The sequence below is a fragment of the Acanthopagrus latus genome, chromosome 6 (genome assembly GCF_904848185.1).
Source record: "Acanthopagrus latus isolate v.2019 chromosome 6, fAcaLat1.1, whole genome shotgun sequence".
Taxonomy (NCBI): Eukaryota; Metazoa; Chordata; class Actinopteri; order Spariformes; family Sparidae; genus Acanthopagrus; species Acanthopagrus latus.
In genome coordinates, this window is record NC_051044.1 from 8,111,126 (window position 1) to 8,132,832 (window position 21,707).

Genomic DNA, 21,707 nt, shown 5'->3' on the forward strand with positions numbered 1-21,707 from the left:
AGTATTCACTACATTATATGTTCTTTATATTGAAAATAGAAGAAATAAACATGATGCTAATTAAGCTTAACTATTTTGTTGTTTTGTCCAACTTGTTTCCAGAGCAGCTTCACCACCATCCACAATTAAATTTTTCCCAGCTGTAGAGCTCCACCACTTCCTTTGTGCACGGCATTGTGGAAGAACAGACCGCATCGACAGCAAACTCAAAAATCAAAGATTGTTAGTGTGCATGCCTCATGTGTTAAAAGGATACGTTCACAGACAAAGAAAAATCATCATCATCTGCTCACCTCCATCCTGATGGTTTGTCTAAAAAACTTCACCTGACCTTTTTCTCTAACCTCCCTGCCAGGTGACTGACATAACCGTGAAGCTATTGGGAGAAAAATTGCAGATTTTTCATTTCATTTTCATTTTCAACAAAGAGAGATGTGTCTCATTCAAACAGAACAGGAAGACATTTCGGCACAGATTTTGAATCCATGGTGTCATGGAGGTGGAAATGTTTTGTGGACTGCAAAACTTCACCCAACTTTCCATCTGCGTGTATGTCTTATTTAGTACAAAGTTGGAGGTTCTAAACAGCTTTTTTCTCCTCTACATTTATTTGATAGCTTTCAGTACTAGTTAGTTTGAAAGAGTTAGCAAGAAGTCATATTTCAGTCAAGATAGGTAAAGATGTTGTGTTAAAATATTACTTTGGTGAAAGTCGCTCATATAAATAATACTTGAGTAAAAGTCTGAAAGTACCTGATATTACATGTACTTAAGCACACAATGTAAGTCTGCAATAAATCAACTTAAGCATAAAAAAGTACAAGTTAAAGTAAATTATAAATATGTTTACATGTATGTTTTCACTGCATAATATGGGTTGATTGATGACCTGCCTGGTCAAATACTGGATCTGATATTCTGCATTTTTCTGATTATTGTAATCAGTGTTTTATTCTGACTGATTGTTGATAAAAATAATAATAATAATAATAATAATAATATTAAAAAAACATCTGAAAACAGCTTGGAACCTGTAAAGACATGAACACAAACAATGACACAGGCCTGAATGTGAAATACTGGTGTTTATTTGTTGGCACATTTATATTACAATCTTCAGTCTTCTCGCACTGGTTTTATTCCACAGTCCCAAATGACAAAAGAGAGGAAAAGAAAAATTCCAGTGACACATACACCTTGGAGAACACAATCACGAGTATGTAACTTCAAGGCTGAGGTCAACGGCTACAAGTGCACATATGTTTGGTTTGTTATTCAATTGCAGAATATCTTGGGGGGGGCTAAATCTTTGAACAGCCTTTTAAAGTCAATTTACAATTATGCTGTCACACTAAAGGAAACTTTACAATCCTCTGCTGCACAGTGATGTGCTTTAAATGTCTTTTTTTTGCTTTGGCCACCAGATGGGGCTATACATGTTTAAACCATCACCTTTGGTAAATTTAAGAAAGTGACTTTAAGCTCGAAATCTTCACTTTGTCATCTGTTTTCGACAAGTTCTGCCGCTTCAGTGCGATTTACAAATGGGCCAATTGTGTAGTACTAGTAGTAGCATTTATGGGTAGATGTGTTTGCTCCACTGTAGCTCCACATTAACTCCAATGTGCAAATGTGGAGACGTTTACTTCAGAGATTCCCTCCTGACCTCACTTTACTCTTGACAAGAACTGCCTTAATTTTGAGTTAGAAGGGAGTTGTTATACAAAAGAAAAAAAAAAGAGGGGGGGGGACACTAATCCTTATTGACCAAAGCCAAAGTGCGTCCTCTGGCTGTAAGGGTGCTGTGTTAGCTATATACATGACATTAGCTTGTCAATAACACAACAGATTAAAAGAACAAACAGAGAGAAAAAAATGGATAAAGAATAAGTGGTCATTAATAATTAAGTCACTGGCTGTTACTTGTGGAAAATCCTCCTCACATTCATTTTGACAGTACCTGTCACCTGTGTCAAACCGCCAAGAGCGAATAAGAAAATCATCGCCAATTATTCTGGGATAGTTTTTTTTTTCTTTTTTTCCTTTAACCATATACAGGTTCATCCCCTTAACATCCAATTGCACATTTCAATGAAGACTAAAAGTTTCCGATCGACACAAAATCTCATATGAAGTGCCAGGTAGGGCATCGTAAAGTGAAACTTTGGCCGCCGCACCTTTCTGATACACAGCAATAAAATCTGTTTAAAGTCTCAAACTGTCACAAAGAAGACCTTGGACTTCATTCACTATACTGTCATTCAGGAAATGTTTCCATTCAAGGGATTACAAAGAGGCCAATATTATAACACAAAGAGTTTGTCTACAGCTTGATTTGTTAGCAGTCGTGACCCTCAAACAATAAATCAGAGAACATACCATGAAGAAAGACAAACAGAACTGCTGTCACTGTAGCGTCTCTCTGCACCTTTTTCTTCATTAGTTTCTGATCTGCTAGTTTACAGATTGCAGTCTAATTTCTCAGGAGGGATACTGAAATTTTCTGTCCTTGCTCAAAGTTAAACATGCATCTGCTACAGAACCTGAAAGTAAATGTTGAAACTTTGAGCACTGCGTCATCCTAACCATTTTAACAATTTTACTCATATTGTTAGCACTGTGTTTGAACAAGATCAGAGGTTTACTATCCCTAAACTATAATTTAACTTTGAAAACTGTTATAATCAGTAACAGTATTTCCATATAACCGTTATAACACAACTACTGGTGAATCAAAGGGCTTCTCTTAGCTGTAGAGCATCTTTTAGCATGCAGACAAAGTTAACAACTAGCTGGTAAACAAAGTGGAGCATTTTGATAGTTCCCTCAGGTTGGTGGGGACTAGACCACATCTGAGCTAAGAGAATCATTAAAATTGGACTAAACCGATACAGAAATAATTGAAATATTGATTCACTTCAATTCCCCATATCTCAAACGATTTTAGTGTTCATTTTTCCAGCATTTTCTTTGCTCATCTCTCTAACAGCGAGTTCTAACTGCTGTAGTCCAGAGATAGATTCACCTCCTCCAGAAGTAGATTACTTAGATGCTGTTCTTAACACACAGTACACAAGCCTTAATATGTTTGTCTTTAAATAACAATCTAACCATTTTTGCTCATAATGTCGTCCACTTCTTCTCATGGTATCGAACATATCAATATTTTTACAAGGTTCTGTATCCGAGTTTGCTTTTCTCCCACAAGGGTCCAAGAAAATTAATTCATTTGGACTTTATATGGACAGAAAACTACAGTATCATGTATAAGAGACCATTAAAAAGAAGCCCTCCATGAGAAAATACACTGACTGGTGATAGTGGAGCAGCTACTTCAGTCTACTTTACTTCTAATCTTGGTTGTAGTTCGAAACAAAAATTTAGGATTTTGGGGATATTAAGTAATAAATCAGTTCTTCACTCTCACCCAAAACCAAATGCACATTCCTTGTTCTTTAGCCTCAAATGCTATCGAGAGAGAAAATTTCCCCAACAGCTCCAGAGCCAACACTGTGAGTTCAATCGGTTCTTCCAGCCTCAGTTGAAATGACATGTACAACTCACAGATGTGTAAGAGGGTATTTTGTCATTTGTACTCTCACCTTTGATCTATACAGAAATAAACAATTTACAATAAAAACCTCTAACATGCTATCTACAGCGCCTCCAGTTTCACAGTATTGAGCCAGCTGCCTCACGCCACATCAAGGCCAAAGTGGCGCAGCTCGGCTAAAGAGACTTTTGCCAGACGTTAGAGAGCAAACCAAAAAAAAAAAAAGGAAAAGAAAAGAAACTAGTATCCAAAAGCATTTTACATGTTAAAAACGAGGTCTCAAACTGTACAAGGCTTGTTTGTTCTGCATCTTGCCAAAGACAGCATTATAGATTCCATTACTTTCAATGTCAAGCAGGTGTTTTTGAGTGTTTTTGGGGATGCAGATTAAATACTACAGGAAGGGTTTTTAAAAAAAAAAAAAAAAATCATGACCATAATGAAAAGTGCCCACTAAAGTCACCTGTGCTATGTTACAAACACAATGTAAACAATTGCATTTTAACCAAACTGAATGTGAGGAGTAAAATATGGAAATGGGTTTTAATAACTTAAGTGATATGTGTTGAAATTTGAAATTACAAGTTCATGATTTGGACATCTACTACTTCTACCCTCTCAGTATGTGGAGGAAGACTTGGTAGTCAGTCACAAGAAAGCATTTAAAAAAAAAAGAAAAAGGAAAAAAAAAAGGGATTAAAGGAGGTAAAGACACTGAGGAGAAAAGGTGGTTTGTTTTACATTGTACGCTGACATTCTTTCACTCTCTTTACAGTATATTATGCTCCAATCGAGAGTGAAGCTTGTAGTGCTTGGCTAGCTTCCCCAATGAGAGAGAAACACACTTGACACTTGAAATTGAATGACTAGTGAGGGGCCGAATCCTTCTTGTTTAAAGAGACATCGATAACCACGATAAGGACCAAAATGAAGAGAACCCAAAGACCTTACCACAAGTCTGTTGCACAGTCAGCATCAGGTCACTCGAGTGAGTGAGACACAACAAAACAGTGCTCATGCAAGACAAGTCACTTCCCACAACTCTGTTCATTCAGATACAGACAACATTTTCCTATCCTTATAACAGGGGAGGGAGTACACTAATGGGCACATTCGTTCACAGGAAAGTAAAAAGAAAAATGGAGGAAACATTAAAAAGACCACCAAAAGCCTTCAGCTTAAGCACTAAGTATACACTTTTACATTACAACGGTAAAAAGTAGTTCTTGCATTCAATAAACACCACGCTAAGGGCGCGTTAAGGAAAGAGAATGAGGGGGAGCGAGGGGGGACGTTTTCATGCAGTTGTCAGTAAAAAGAAAAAAAGAGAGGGGTCAAAAAGTACATTTACATTTACAAAGTGTTTCAGACTATTCACCCGACACTTGTCATCAAGTCTGTGCCACAGTTCTGGCACAAAGGAGTTGGCAAGGCAAACCATGTTATTGAGACAAAAAAGAAAGAAGAGAAGAGAAATGACACAAGTAAGAGCGCAAGTGGTGGCGAAAGCTCCTGGGGGTATCAGAGTTATGGTTTTAGTTATCTGATACCCGAGACGGAGCTCTGATTGATGCTGTAGGTAGGGGAGAGGTCCCCACCTATCGTGGCCACCAAAGGTGTTCCGTTACTGGTCAGGCAACTCTCCTGGAGAGCCTCGAAGTAGGTGGCCTGCACAGGCTTGTGACACTGCAACACTTGTATGGCATCGTCTATTTTAAACCATTCCCTTTTTCTCCCTGTTGACAGAACAAGACACCATTGTGGAGCAAGTTTAGACATGTGAGGGACAGCAGGAGAGAAAAACACATTGTGAAGTTAGGTTCTGACTAATTATCAGTACTGTGCACAACATTAAGGTGAAAATCTAAAGGGCAGGAACAAACTTGGTGTTTTTATCTCCCTTACAATAAAATCCCTCCACTGCAATATCGCTGAGGCCTGGGAAGGAAAACTAAAGCTACAGAGAGCATGTGACTGTCTGAGAACTTTGTCCGTATGATCCCCATGTTGACAAGTAAACAAATGCTTTACCAATGTTGACCGAGTCCTCCCAGTCCTCCAGCACTTCTGTTACAATAAGAACATAGACGTATGTTCTGTGTTTCCTCTCTTGGTTCTGCAGGAGGGGAAAACATGTTGTCTTAGCATATTTTCAGTTCTCATTCACAAACAAGCAGCACAGTATGTTGACATTTGAAGGCTAAAAAAAAAAAAAGTAAGCAAACAAGCGTTACCTCAAATACTCCAACTAAGCGGCCTAGAGTCCCCTTCACACCAGCCTGTAAAGACAGGAAAATTATTAAAATTGTGAGCAAACACATGACAGTGTAAAGTTACAACTGAGGGCTTTTCTTGAATATGAAGAGGCAGGGGGAGGTTGACACAAATCTGTAACACCTGTGTAATGAAATGTCTAGAAATTAACTACATCTTCTTTAACCTTGTAGTGTTAAATTTAGACTGAGTCACCCAGGTATCGATTTCATTGGTATGGTAATTTTGAAACTGAGGCTGAAGTCGATTAAATTACATCATAATTTTATTGTTTTTATCCTCACGGCTCTAATTCCTGTGTTGTTGCTGAATTCTCCAAAAAGACTAATTCAATTTGACCAAATGTTGACATCATGTTCTGCATGTACTGATTCTCTCAAACTCCACTGAAGTATAAGTTGTTTAACTAACAGTATCATAGAATTTAACAATTAAACTACTGAAAAAAACATTGACAGTCACAATGCCTAAGTTTGAAATCAAGTTTTTTTACATTCATGAACTTTGTTGTAACTCAAACTACAGGTAAAGTTCAAACATGAATTATATTGAAATGACAACTAAAGGAAATAAGGTTATAAAGGAATCTAACCACTACCATAACAATGAAGATAAGTATGCGATCATCCATACTGACTCTCAGGAAAATGGATATTAGTTGCTGCTGTGGGCCTACGCTGCACAGAGAAACAAACAAAGAAAACCACCAGAAGAATATGGTTTTGTAACATTTTTCACAGATGAGAACAGTTAAAAGAATCAGACACTCGGGTTGGGAGAGTCCTCGTCTTTTTTATTCATTCTTTTGGCTGAGTCAACATCAATTATCCTGGCGATGGTTTAGAAAGAACATCAAAGCAAACTTCAGGCATCTCATCAGCGGCAAACATCAATTGGCAGTGCGTCTCGGGTAAAATTGGGGGTTTTTATGTATAATTTTCCGTTGTCTTCTAAATGTCATCAATTTGCTTACATAGAAAGGAAGTTGACTACAGTTAGGAACCAATATTATAAGCACTTCTTTAACATTATTTTGTAGGAAACCTCCCCATAATCAAGCCAAGTAATGGCCCTGTAAATTCAGATGACTTTTGATTGGCTGTGTGTGTTTCTATCATTAATCTGACTGCTCTGAAAGTGATCCCGACAGTGAAGTTCATCACTATTGCTCTTGTTGTTCTAGTTGTGGCGTGGACTTGGCCATCCACTTGAGTTAGAAAGATTTTTTTTTAGTTACTTTTAAATGTTTAGTTTTTGATGTGGGTGGCCCTTTGGGATTATTTTCATTATCCAGCCATTTTCTACATTAACTGATCACATTTTGGTCAACAAAAGAAAATAGATAGTTAGAAAATAAAAGAAAAACTGTTAAATGATCTACAAATTCTTGCCGTTACAAATGTTACTGCCGCAAAACACATGTAAACAGCTCTGCTTGGCAAGCACTCACTGTCACATACTGACGCCCTCTCTACAAGATGGTTTGCGCATCATAAAAGATCATATAAAAGGTCAGAAGCAAACAACGGAATGACCGCTTTGCCATCAACTCGGACTCTTCCCATGATCCCAAATCCAAAGCCAAACAACTGTCAAACTTTCCTAGAGAGGACAATGTGAACACTGGAAACGTGTAAACAAATCATAAAAACAAAAACAATCTCTAAGGCAGTTTAAACTCAGTAGAGGTGAATAGTAGGTCAAGTTTAGATGCAGGGCCAGAACACTTGCTGACATCTTTGCAGCTTCTTCTTCTTCTCCAGGTTCCAGTTTCATTCTATAAATAAAATGTTGACAGCACGCTCTGTACCATGGACCCAGTGTTGGACTCCTCAGGCCTTAAGTTCATATGTAAAAGAATAGGCTCACCACTAGAAACCACAAAGATGTGCCAGGGCTTAAGTAATAGGCCAAAAGTCAACGCGTATGTTTTTATGAGATGGAAAATGTCTCCCAACTCCTTCATGTAACTAAAGACTAGTGGGCATCTTCTTGGAAGAAGATGTAGAGTATGGAAGCAGCGCTACAACTTATGCAACTCTGTCCTGAGTCCTCTCGATGCGGGATCAGGGCGTACAATTCCCGAGCATTAGCAGAGGTTGTCACCAATTGGATAGACAAAGGAGCCCTCTGTAACCTTTGGCCTGATCCTGAGCACTTTGTCTACACCATCATCCCTGGCAAGACTCCAAACCAATAAACATAAGCAATCTCTCACTGCTCATATGGTCATCAGAATAAGCTCACCAGGATTAGGATATGTCCTGTTACACCACCGTCCAATAAGAGGCTTAGGAAGCCACAGAACGTGGTGATGGATTGAGCACCACTCAAAGTCACCACAAACTTTCTAAATGCGCCCTTTTAGGACTTTTAACAAAGCCCAGTCAGTAGTGATGTGACATTGCTTTTGACCCTCTGTTGGCAAGCCACAGTGTCCTGCAACCACCAAGGCTACCAAACAGCAGGAGCCAGGATAAGGGATGATATCAGCATCCATCAGTGTGATGGATCACACATAGAGAATAGGCTTTATTTGGTCAGTGACCCGCCAAGAACTGACAGCCGGGTGAGATTCAATGACGTCAGTGCCCTGTCGCCACCCTGATCGAAATGTCCAAACAATCAACGGCATGTTCAAAAGAGGAATACCCTGCTTAAGGGACAGACATAGGTGGTATAGGCAGGGTATTGATTTTCAAATCCAGCTGTTTATTAATTATTACCAATCCTCTACTAAATAAAAGATGCATTTGCCCTTCAAAATCTCTCTGTAACAAGGCTGCTGTTATAAAAATAGACCTGTCTAAAAACGTACAAAGCGTGGAAGCGGATTGTTTTCCGTCAGTATTCGCAGGATTGGATATTGCTGTAGCACAACCGCTGGGCAGCCAGTGTTCAATCTCAGTGTGACCTCCTTTGACACTTAAACACTGCTTTGTAACATGATGCTATGATACAGCTTACATGTTGCTAGGCTCTCTCTCTCTGTCCATGCAAACAGGATGACTGCACTGACAGAAGGGTTTTCAGAGCGAGGTATTAGTCCCAGTGTTAAATACAGACACGATTTAATACAGATGAAACACAATACATCTTATGTGCCACCCTGAAAATGGAAATCCATTCTCAGAAAAATATTCCTGGCTATGAACTCAGTCTAGAAATGCACGTTTCACATCCACGCTTTGGATACAAGGGTCAAGTAGCATTTGCCGCTTTACAGTCAATTGCAAGATGAAAACATACAATAGACACACATTTTAGGCATAAATTACACATAAAATTGATGAAAAACGTCGACAGAACCAACCTCTTCACAGACTTCTCGGGCTGCAGCAACATTGGGCTCCTCCTCTGGCTCCATTCCCCCTCCAGGAACTATCCACTTATCAGGATGTCTACTACTGCTCACCAGGAGCACCTGCAAAGCATCCCAAACAAGACTGGTTAGGCCTTAATCACTAAATCAGTGTCATTAGTTAACAGTGATCATAGGCGTGTGTTTACAGTACACAAGTGCTTCTGCTAAAGGCAGATATTCAGTGATCTTGGTTAGTTAAAGATGCAGGGAGCGCTAACAGCTACCTGTCAGCTGTGACAGCTATGACATTGTAAATCAGCTGGATATTTATGTGAATGCAGTTCATTCTGTTTGCCTGCATGCAAATCATAATCATTTTCAAAAGCTGGTGCGTGAGTCACCGAGTTTGCTTGTTTTTCCACATTAGGTTGGTGAGTTCATGCTGTCAACAATTTGAGGCTTGGCTGAGTGGGCAAAGTGGTACAGAAGTTTCTATAAGGTCATACAGATGTGTTTCCTGTCAGCAACAGCCGACGATGTTCACGATCTGGCCTCCTTGGCCAAAATGAGGAATTAGTTTAGTCTCAATCTGTCTCCTTCAAAATGGTAAAATGTTTCCAGAACAAAGACATCTTTGTACGTGTTGTTGACTGGACATCAGCCTCCTAAAATCGCCTCTGATCTCAAATAACCTTTTACAGGCTACTTTGAGTGTTTTTTAAGGGAAGAGTGCACGAAGGTAGCGAATGGTAACATTTGAACACAACTTAACAGGTTTCGAGTTTGACACCAAGCCGAATAAACGATCCAAATTTCAGAAATATGGATGTTATTTCACCAAGTACAAAGCGCACAAATACCGGTACGTAGTGATGTTTTAACGTTAAGCTAACCCGGTAACAGTGTTGTCTTTGGGCTAAAGCTAGCTCAGCAAACAGCTAGCATGCAGCTACATATCAGTCCAATGTTTGGCTAGCAGTACCAGTTGCATTAACGCTAACACAGTTAACACTAACAGTTACTCGACTCATCGAGCCGCCGGTTATATGAACAGATACACGTCTTAGCCAGCCACTTTAGAGACATAAAGAGTGGATTTCTATCCACACACGTCTCATTTTGATAAAGTCAGCGCTCACTCACAGCCTGTTCTGTGGGCTGTGGTCGCTGGCCGAGAGCCGGCTGCCCACAGCAGCAACATGGCTAGTTAGCGAGCTAACATTAGCATTAGCATGCAGCTATCGGGTTTGACTCCAAGTAACGGTGGGTAGAAAACCCCGAGGCTGCTATATGCACAGCTAAAGAGGCTTACATAACACCTGGGTAAGTACGAGCTGAAAAATAACGTTTAGTGGCCAAACTCAAGAGTAGACACAGTATTTTATTTCAGAAAAGAGCCAGTTGTCGTTTCAAACTGCCATAAAAGCACAGCTGTGTTGATAAACACGCCGATTTACAGACATAAAGAGAGTGAAAGCAGCTACAGCTGCTAATGCTAGCTTGGCCTTCCAGACAGCACCATCACCGGACTCACCTCCTCCTCCGCATCGCTCCTGAAGCACAGACAGGCGGCCCGCTTCTTGTACCCATCCCCGTCGTACGTCCGGGTTTGGTTCGACTTGAGCTTCATCATTTCAAAGGGCACAGAAGTTCAAAAGTACAGCGAAGTTTACCACTTAGTAAGATGATGGTCGTAGACGCAAAGTCCTCCTCCGGGGAACCTCGGCGTTTTACTTAAAAGAAATAACTTCTTCTTCGCTTCATTTTCACAAACCTAGGCACATCTACGGCACGGTCGCCATTACAAGGAGCCGCTACGCCCACTACGTAATTTAACCTTTAATGGCTCGGCGAGCGTAATATAATGACGTAAGCGGCGTTGAAGAATTGGGGCAGCGGATGCGTGGAAAACGCAACACCACGCTCTGACTGGAGTGAGCCGGTGCGGGAAACTGGCACTTTTGGCTCCAACTAGCTTGTCGCGGCCACTTGTCTGAGCTCCTTACTTATGAGAGAAAAAAAAAATCACGTGTGCCGATATCCAGGTAATATTTAAATCGTTTATAATTTAAAAAAGAAAAAAAAAATGGATGTAATGCTAATTTATGAGTTTCAGCACCGCAGGTAATGGACAGCGCCGGCAGGATTCTCAAAACTGATCCAATCATGTGAAGTAAAATGTTGGATTTAATATATAAGCCTATAATAAACAAGAGGGTTACATTCAAGCAATTATCACCAGTAATAATAACAACAACAACAACAATTATAATATCTTGGTTTTATATGACATATGATACTTTGCATTAAGGAGGGCACACAAAAAGATTGACAAAAATAAATAAACACTTTTTTTTTGTTTTTACCTATATATACTTATTTTAATATCTTGTCTAGGAGCTGGAGAGATGGTTGGGCGGATGACAGAGTAGGTTGGATTGATGGAGGGTTGACAGAGTTGGCTGAGGTTGTAGGCCTCAGTGAACAGGTGGTGCCTCAGGAGGGCGTTGAAGGTGCAGACTGGAGAAGAGTAAGTGAGAGAGAGTTTCACAGGGTGGAGACTTGCGACACTGATGACTCTGTATCCAGAAGTTTGCAGCCAGGGGTGTTGGAGAAAGCTAGAGTCTGAGGACCGCTGCTCCTGGGATGGGGTGTAGGGGTTGGAGGAGGTCCATAAGGTACTGGCAGGTGACTTTGGCACATATTGGAGCCTCTTCAGGGCTTTGCCTTTTGCTGGGGGCCCCTGAACAGCACACCACTGCAGGACTGGCTGGAGATGTTGTTTGGATGGTAAAAAAAAAAAACAAGTGGATTTGCTGATGGATTTGAAGTGGGCTTGAAAAGAGGGAGTAGAATCCATGATGACCCACAAGTTGCTGACCTCGGGGGGGGGAATGGAGCAGCCTCCTACATCTAAGAGGAGATCTCCAACCTTCTGGAGCACCACAACCATGAGCTCAGTTCTGTTTAATGAAGGGCTATCCTCAGCCCGAGGCTAAGAAAGGATCTTGGGATAAAATAGCCTCTTTGCAAACACAGATTGTTAACCCAGGATTAATCTAAGCCCAGGGCTATTATACTCACACTGCACTCCTTTTAGCCCGGGGTTAAATGTCTGTTGAAACGCATGATTAATGTTAACACTGTTTTGTTGTGTTCTACTCAGGTTACTTTAGCTCCGTTTCACACTAGATTTTTTCTGGTTCTCTGTTGAAGTCCCATTGTTTTTTTACTGCTGCAAAAATCCAATCTCCCACCAGGGATCAATACAGTTTCTGTACTCATGGTCCCTCCAGAGGGTTTTTCTCAACAGATGCTGATGTTTGAAGCATCTCACTTTCCTCTTCTGTCATTAATCTGAAAATCCTGCTTTTCCCTTCAGAAACATGTTCATTGTCAAACAGACAAATAATTTTTTCAAATGTCCAAATGATGGTAGTGTATAAAATGTGTCTAGGTTATGTTTTAAGAATTCGAAAGGTCTCCTTTATCGTATCTATAATTACTACAATACTATCACTTCACTATTCATATTATTTAGATAGAGAATAGGTCGATTACACCCATCACTATTTAGTAGTCACTTGTCATCACCATACTGATGGGAACTCAGTCCACAAAAAATATTTCTGGAGCCTCAACAACAAAACATTCCCCTAAACAATTAAAGAAGATGGATACTTAAAAAACATTTAAAAAGGCAACACTAACAAGGTTTAAATGGCTCCATACAGCTTGTCTGGTGCGATTCATGTCTCTGAAAAGCTCTGAGATCCCCAGTTGATTTGAAAAGACATTATTTACACCCTTAACGCACGGTTGAGCTTGTGCAGGGTCTTCAGAAAGGATGCTGACTAACTCTTTTAGCTTAGCAGCTACAGTGAAGACCCTTAAAAACGGGCATAAAAATACACATTTTCCAAACAATTTATGATCTCAGGGCCTCTGGAGACTTGGATTACGCTGAACAAGCTGAATGGAAGTTTTTTATGCTTGTTTTTCAGTTGTTTTATCACGTTTTAAAACCAGTCCTGATATAGGAGGAATGCTGCGACGCTATTTTGTTGTTGACGCTCCAGAAATGTTTTGTGAACCCCAAAACATCACCTGACTTTTCCATTCCACTCGCCTGGAGGTTGTGGTAATGATTTGGACTCTTGTGGATTATATTTTCAAAATGTAGCAGATATTTTTTTTCCCTGTCTGTGCTTAGCTGCTGTTCATATATTGAAGTGCATCGCAGTAAAAACACTGCAAGATGCAAGCAAGAAAAAGGTAATCAGGTGGACGTTTTGCTGCAGAACAACTGACAGCATTAACATACAACTAAACTATAGTAACAAACACAGTTAATACAAAACAAGAAGTGTCAAGTTGATATTTTTCAGTTGTACTTCATTTTTTGAGAATTGTTGAGGCTGTAAAGAGGTATAAAGTATAATTTTTCAAAATAAAGAATAAAGACAGATTTTATTAAATTCACATGTAAATCTAATCAAAAATAAGACACAACATTTATTTGTATATGTTTTTTTTAATAAGAAAGACACATTATGTTAAGGTAAACTAAATAAATACAGAGGATCAGTCACAAACACAAGCAAAAAAAACAAAAAAACATGATCTCTTGGGTGGCATCTGGTGCTTTCTGCCTCTCTCTCTCCTCTTTCAGGATGGATGTGAGCAGGCGTCACACAATTAAACACATATCTGTATAGGGTCACACTCAAGAGGTTGCACTTTTACCATCTGCTGTTGCTACGGCAACCCATTCTCTTTCCAGGTCTCTGGTGAACCATTAACAATGAAGCGGGAGGAGCAGAGATGGCCTGCAGCCCCCCGCCGTGGCCAAAAGAGGGCGCTCACCTCTTTCAGGACATGTGCAGCATGGAAACAGGTTTTTTTGAGAAGGGCTGAAGATCAATTGTAAAAATGCTGGTAAATTATTTATAAAGCCGTATAAAAAGTGTCCAGTTACTATATAGTCACAACATCTCCCTCATTTATTCTAGGCGCCCTCTACTTCTGGCTGGTGTCTGTAAGCAACATGGCCGTCCTTTGTTCTGAGGTTCTTTCTCTTTTTTTTCCCACTGAAGTGTTGTTTTTATTGAGTTTTTTTCTGTTCAATATGAGGTCTAAAGGTTACAGGTGTTTGTTACTCACATCTTAAAGCACCCCCAGGCCAACTTTTGATTTTAAGGTGTATAAATAAATCTGACACGACTCGACATTGCATCCAAATTCTTGTATGAGTTATGTGGTTGATGGTACTGTAAAGCCTGGTGGTCACTCTGCTAACGCATGCTTGTGGTGTTGTCTCCATTATGGATTGCTTCGAGGGCCGGATGGGCTCCAACTGACTTTAGCCAAAGCGCGTTAGCATGCTTCAGAGGGGAGCTGGTGCCAAGTGTGTGGGCGCATTTAAAAAAGGTTGCTGGTAGCTTCGTATTGATCAGGTCAAAGGTTTTTGGTACTGGAGCGGTTGCTAAATAGTGACTTTATTTGTGGAGCTGAATAAAGGGTGATGGCAATCACACAGCTGGTGGCGAGGCATTCAAATGAAACTGCCTATCAAGCCAGTGGGGCCAGCTAATGTCAGATTATAGGTCAAAACATTTATTAGCATTAATGCTGAGCTGCAGTAGGAATCCTCATCCAACTCTTGGCACAATTCATAACGTGTATTGATAAAAATGGTGAATAAAACTGGCAGGATGGGAGATTCAAATCATTCAACGTTGGTTACATTATTACTGAGGGGAGATCAGGGGTGTGATGCTGCCTTCAGGTACAATTGTGGCAATGGATGTCACAGAGTCCAGCAATTTAGCAAGCGAGTGAGGCGTAAAAAAAAAAAAAAAAGCATAAAAACTTCAGAATATCGTCATCTTCCTCAGGCATATTAAATGATTAATTGACCGATATTGTTTTGTTTCGAACAAGTAACATTGCAACAGTAAAATAAGAGCTTTCGAAAAGAAAGAGAAGAGTGAACCAGTACAACAAAGTCGATAAAGACATTCTTAGTTTACATGTTCAAAAAGGAGTAGGAAGGAACATATTACGCACTTACATGAAAATTGTCTCTGGTCTGTCCCAGGAAAATACAAACACAAACATCAATAAAACAAAGATCTGCATACAAGATAAACATCTATATATATACATCTACCACATCACACACTAAGTACTTACTCATTGTCTGTTAATCTGGAGGTATGGTTAATAAAGACTCTTCTTGTGAACGTGATAAACTCGACCCTATTTAAAGTCAGAGTAACTGTCATCTCGCTAATGGAATCGACAGCCACAGCCAACGTTAGCTTGCTAATATATGAGCTGTTTAGAACGAGCATACACAAGTACACCATTTTATATTATATTAAAGGGGCGCTATTTACAATATTAATGAGGTGATAACACAAAGTCAGAAATATGCACTTTTTCCCATAACTGAATAAACAGGCTGCTCTCAGAGGAAAAATAAGGCAAACAAGCTAGAGAGGTGGCAGGGTCCGCCAAATAGAGACAGTCATTTAAGGGTTTGTTTGATAATTCAGTCATGAAAACAAAGACAGTACCTTTAATAATGAGGCGAACTAAGAAGACTGCAAATTACATTGCACAAAAACAACAACAAACCTCAAATAACGAAACATTATGTTAATAAATCTTTGCTAAAATTATCTTCTAACACTGGCTTGGTTAGCATAATTACATATTTCCCTATAATTCTATGCTGTGTGAACACTACTAACTTTAAAACACATGTATTCCTCTATGTATGCATAGATAAACATAGGGACTGTACAGTGGATTAGCTACTTGGTTTAAACTACTGTTTGCCCACCTGACACTGTTATTTTTGGAAGTTGCACTGATTGTTTGCACAGCACTACAGATGCTTTCAACAACTCACATTTATAACGTCTGAACCAGCTGAGACAGATTTTAATGGTACAACCAGATCTAGTATGCTAAAGCTACCAGACTGAAATTAGCTTGTTGTCTATTCAGGAGAGAGTTCCCACTCAAACTAAGTGATGGATTTATGATTAGCTGGTGCAACCCAGTCAACGTTTAGAAAAAGAGCAGGAGTCTGACTCTGAAATGGACATAATCTATTAATTTCCTCCATTATAGTAGCAGACAGACAGAGCAGTCGCACCCAGAGCTTCACTGTGGCGACGGCAAATGAGGAGGTGAATTTAGTTTAGCTTGACTGCTATGTCTCTTAATACGGCAATCCCTGTGAAGACGTATGACACACAACCAAAGGCTATGCAGCGGCTGAGGTTTGGTTAATCGAAGACTACAAAGATATTGGCAACATTAACCTTTAGAGCACCCTTTTTTTCTCCAGGTAAATATGCACGTTAATGACCAAATAAGCAGGAGATTGTGTTGTTCCGCCCAAGGCCAGAATAGATTGTGCTCGGCTGCACACATAAGAGAAGCAATTTACGATGTTGTGTGTGTTTTTTTTTCTCAGCTTAAAGCGACACTGCTACTCTCTCTCTCTCTGTGTGCATGGTATCTTTTGTTGAAAGGTATCTGCAAGCTGGCATGATCTAAAAATCAACAGTTTCTAACATACATTATCACACGAAAACAGCTGTATTGAATACTGTTGGGAAGAAAGCACTTAAAATCCATCCTTTCAGTCGGGAAATTCTGCTTTAGATGTGTAATTATGACATAAATCACTGTTATTACACTTTACAAATGAGAATGTGTGTCGTCAATTTTTCTCGGCTGCGTACATTTTTTAATTTAAGGCTCAGGTTGAAGCCTGGTGTGAAAAAAAACATGTTGTGTTTTGATGGAAAGTGCCATGAAGGGCTCAAACGCCTTCCTCACATAGAAAACCATTTAACATTCAAGGAAGTTAAATGTCACAACCACCAGGGGCTGCTGTCATGCCAGTTACAAGCGGCTCAGACTCATATTTCCAGTGACATTCAACAATTCAACAACAACAACCTGTTTTTTAATGGTTTGAGAGCAAAAAGATCACGTAAATAGTGTATTTATAGAATATGTAACCGGTGAAATAACAACAGTGATATACAATAGCTACATACACTTATTTTCCTGATGTGTTTCCAGTTAGCGGGCTTATAAACTGCACAAACATCCATCATGCTAAATCAGGAAACTGCTCCGTGAAAATAATTTAGGTTTTTTTTTTCCTTAGTTTGTGATTGCATTGTTTAGGAAATGGTAAAATAAAACAGCACACATGAGGTTTTAGTGAGAAAATGTGGGATGCTTTCAGTCTGCTCAGCAGACACCCACAGAGGATTGATATTTTTAGATCAAAGGTACGTATAACATCCACATAATGTACTTTAATGCCCTTTTTGTTGTGATTTTGGCATCCCACTAGAAGCAGACTTTTCTGTTATCTCTGAATACCAAAACACACACACACACACACACACACACACACACACACACACACACACACACACACACACACACACACACAGGTCTTTAAAGAAATTTACTGGATAGATTTGGCATGAATAAACTTTTTTGCAGTTTGTCATTGTCAGCTGCATTTTTCTGATGACCTGGTGAGTCTGTGTGTGTGTCGTCATGGTGAAATGTGGTCCTGGAGACAATGTTTGTACCTGGAACGACCGCAGAATCTGCTCTGAGGATCTTGGCAGGTGTTTTTATGTCCGTCGGTCTGGTGGTGACAACCGTGTGAGATGTAGTAACAAGACTTCCCAGGTGTGCAGTTGAGATAAAAAAAAAGAAGGTTGGGTTTGAAGATGGCTGTGGTTTGAGCAAAGGAGGCCGGAAGTGGACAATTTACACCTCACGAAACTTTACGGCCGTGTAGTTAAGATCAGAATGAAGGCTGGAATCCAGGATAGGTCTGATCCGGTTCCATCAGCACCGACTGCTTGTGCAATATTGTTATAATGACTCCTGAGTCAGAAGGAGGGCTGTCACGATATCTGAGTTTCACTGGACGATTATTGCAGCCAAAAAAAATTCACAATAACAAGATATATATATATATAGTAATTCTGCTCTCAATCCGATTCATCTTGACTCTCTTTATTGTGTGTTTTGTCATCATACGCGTGTAGGGAGGTGGAGAGAGACTCTGCGTTATCATACATGTCTGTCACTTCAACATGATTTTGCACAGCAGTAGTAAATCGGTGTGCAGCGGCCACACGCTAGCTAGCTAACTGTTCACTGTTACTGTACTTTTTTCCCTTCTTCTCTATTGTGTGTGGTTGTGTTAAAACGCATCTCCGCCACCTGGTATAAGACAGAAAGAAGCAGAAACAATTTAATCTATGAAAGCAATGAAAAATGCCAATCACAATTTCTGAGAGACAAATCCGTCCATCCATTTATCCGTATGTGCTTATTCTTGTGCAGGGTCGCTGGGAGCTGGAGTCAATCCCAGCTGCCACTGTAGCCACATTCACGTGGCTACGGGTATTTTAGCGCAACCCATTAACCTGCACGTCTTTGGGCTGTGCCGGAGGGAATCCAGGCAAACGCAGTGTATTTCACTGGCTAAACTTAATGCAGATGTGATATTAGGCTGCGTGTTCTATGCAGCAACACAGCAAAACGTCTACAATAAAAACCTCTTTGTATGGTTGATTTAAGAATAGGCAAATTTACGTGGTTTTCTTCTGAACTCAGATGTAAAGACGTTAACGTGACAGTTTGAGAACGCTATAGGTCCAGTTTCCCTTCTGCACACTCTGTAGCTTAGATGTAATCTGCACTGTAGCCAGCCTCCTTATATAAAAGACGGGTTCAAAGGTCACACCTGTGACAACTGTCAGCCGGCCAGCATCTCAACAATATATATCACTCACACGTGGAGCACATGGCCAATCTCTCTGCCCCGGCTGACCCGTTTCAGCTTCGCACAATATTGCTTCAAACAGACGGTGACAAACTGGCTCATTTCTATGTCTACCAACTTGTGGGCGTTTTTAGACAGTCACAAGCTCAATTTTATATAATCAAATATCAGCAGATAGTCTGTCTACCCCCAGAGTTCAATAAAAGGATGACACACTGATGAAAAGATGCGAGACACAAACATCATGTTTTGTCACAACCATCAGATTATGCTTTATTTCAGACGGAGGGACTTCCATGTGCCCCCCTCCTCCGCTGTCTTCTTCTTCCACTTATCATCATTGTTATGCTTCAGCTCTTTAAATCTTCCCTCATCAGATTGATTCAACGTTCATTTAGCAAAGGAGAACATTTACAGTCTTGAAAGTCTTGAAAAAGCAGCACAGTCGCCAGGACAACGTTTTTTGCAGTTAATTTCTGCAAACCACGGACGCGTTCACATTTGTACGTGTTACCGGTTACATATACGTGTCGATCATATCACCTCGACATTACATGTTTATTACGTGACTTCCAAATGAGGAGGTGCGGGTGGTGGTGGAGTTACAGGTGAGCAGGTTGGTGAGCCACAGTGTGACTACACTGGATAGTTTGTTAGACCTCAGCACGTTTTCCAGCCATCTCTGTGGCGACCAAACTGGTTGTTTCTAAGGAGACCATTGGACATTTCCAGCTGTGTTTGTGGAGACCAAAACCATATAAATAAACCCCAGGAGTTTGTGGTGACAGAAGCAAGTGTTTTGAAGGAGACCTCTTGACATTTCCGTCTGTTTTTGTAGCGACAATACTGGCTAGTTTGAAGGAGACCTTGGGTTGTCTCCAGCTGTGTTTGTGGTGACAGAAACACGCATTTGTTAAGGAGACCTCGGCACATTTCCAGCCGTGTTTGTTGGGACCAAAACGGGGTGTTCTGAAGGAGACCTCGGTACGTATTCCAGCCATCAATGCAATATCAAAACTGGGTGTTTTAAGGAGACCTCGGGACATGTCCAGCTGTGTTTGTGGAGACCAAAACCGGGTATTTTTCACGGGAAGTCAGGCCATCTCCAACCATGATTGTGGCAACCAAAAGAGGTATTTTAAGCCAAACCAAGTGGTTTTTGTGCTTAAACACACAGAGAGCTGTAACATAAAGAAACTCTAAGTTTTAACTTTAACTGTAGTTTGTACTGTGCCAACATTTATTCTGCAGATTGGGTCAGAAAAAAAGAGACACATGGGCTCGTTGTAGGGAAATGAGTGAGTGGACAGAACAACCAGAAACAGGCCAGAGCTGTCATCAGCAGAGGGGTCACTCTAAATCATACAAGTTCTGCAGGAGCTCTAATGAATCCCATCAACAATGTGAAAATCTCATGACCTCGGGAATTTGCATTTTGAGTAATTCCCCTAATGTGTCCATGAAATGGGAGACGTCTGGGGGCAGGCGATTATGCCTCAGTGGCTAGTCTTTTTTCACTGGGATTTTCACTAGTCACCGGAATTAACATGGCTTAAATTCTCTCTGCCCCATAGCTAATTGAAACAAGTAATCTCCGGAGTTCGCCTTGCACAGAGGGGACGAGGGAAGACTCAGCGGCGTGACATGTTATCCTCAGAGCAGACGCGTTCAACAAGAACCCCCCCCACCCCAGAAAAGCAAAGCAGGAGCAGAAACGAGTCCCCTGGTGGAAATAACTTTTGTATCCATTCTCCACGGCTAAATAATTCACTTATTATGCTAACTGTGCTAAACAGAAATAGAACGCTGGTTTGAGGAACTGACAGATGGGAGCGAGTCGATGCTTTGTAGGGCGATAAAGAGATGTAAAACACTCTGTTCAATAATGTGCACAAGTGAGATCTGAATTCTTTTTTTTGGTCTTTTTGTTGTTGTTGTTGTCGATGCACGGTTGATACAGCAACCCCACCCCCCCCGACAGCCCCGCAAGACTGCCAGTCAGTCTAGTCGTGTAGCTGGAATTTGCTCCAGCAGAGGTGGGGATGAATATTCAGAGGCTCAGCTGCCTCCAAGGCCCACAGAGACAGGGCACACTCCCCCTCCAAGGACCCCCCTACCCCCACCACCCCCCTCATCTCTCTCCACACACACACTCATCCACTTTCCCCTTGATGTGGTGGAGTCGGTCCAACACTCCACAGGTGTGACCCCACTCAGACCTGTGAAAGCCTCCACACACCACTTGGGCCCCTGTGATCAGGGGAAGGCAGAAAGAGAGGGAGCAGCTGCGCATATGCAGGAAGCAAAGGCGGTATTATCACCACGAGGCTTCTATTGGACATCATGGAAAATTAATCAATCCCTCCTCCTCCTCCTCCTGCAGGACTGGAGGTTGCACCAATGCCAAGGTTCAAACTGATTGATGAGGAGATTCTTCCTCTTCTTCTTTCTTCTTCTTCTCTCTTTTGCAACACACTTTGTAGACTTTTTTTGTGTGAAGGTTAATAGCCAAAAGATTGATCCATCAATCGCATGAGAGTCTCAAATAATAACATTCCATGCCTGGTTCAAAAACTGATTTCTCGCCTTTTTTGGGGGGGGGCAGAAGGATGTCGGACACTCAGCAGGCATGCCCTTGGACACGATTCCATACACTCTGCTGCAGAGTGCTGTCCGTCTGTGACACACATGCACACACACAATAAGACTGAGTAAGAGTGGAGAAGCCA

At 40.7% G+C, this 21,707-nt stretch overlaps 1 protein-coding gene across 1 annotated transcript; it reads right to left on the reverse strand.

Annotated features, from left to right (window-relative positions):
• Positions 1-1,066: 1,066 nt before the first annotated feature.
• nudt3b (nudix (nucleoside diphosphate linked moiety X)-type motif 3b) lies at positions 1,067-10,946 on the reverse strand. The gene is made up of 5 exons (XM_037101468.1): positions 10,666-10,946; positions 9,141-9,251; positions 5,788-5,832; positions 5,585-5,669; positions 1,067-5,289 (listed from the first exon to the last, which is right to left on the reverse strand). Exons 1-5 carry the CDS (start codon positions 10,762-10,764, stop codon positions 5,093-5,095), a joined length of 537 nt encoding a protein of 178 aa, XP_036957363.1. The 5' UTR covers positions 10,765-10,946; the 3' UTR covers positions 1,067-5,092.
• Positions 10,947-21,707: the final 10,761 nt, after the last annotated feature.

Coding starts and splice junctions, on each gene's coding strand:
- nudt3b (XM_037101468.1), bottom strand. CDS start 10,764: ATGATGAAGCTCAAGTCGAACCAAACCCGGACGTACGACGGGGATGGG. Junction 9,252..10,665: donor GGAGCGATGCGGAGGAGGAG/GTGAGTCCGGTG, acceptor GATGCTTTGCAG/GTGCTCCTGGTGAGCAGTAG. Junction 5,290..5,584: donor GGAGGACTCGGTCAACATTG/GTAAAGCATTTG, acceptor TTCTGTCAACAG/GGAGAAAAAGGGAATGGTTT.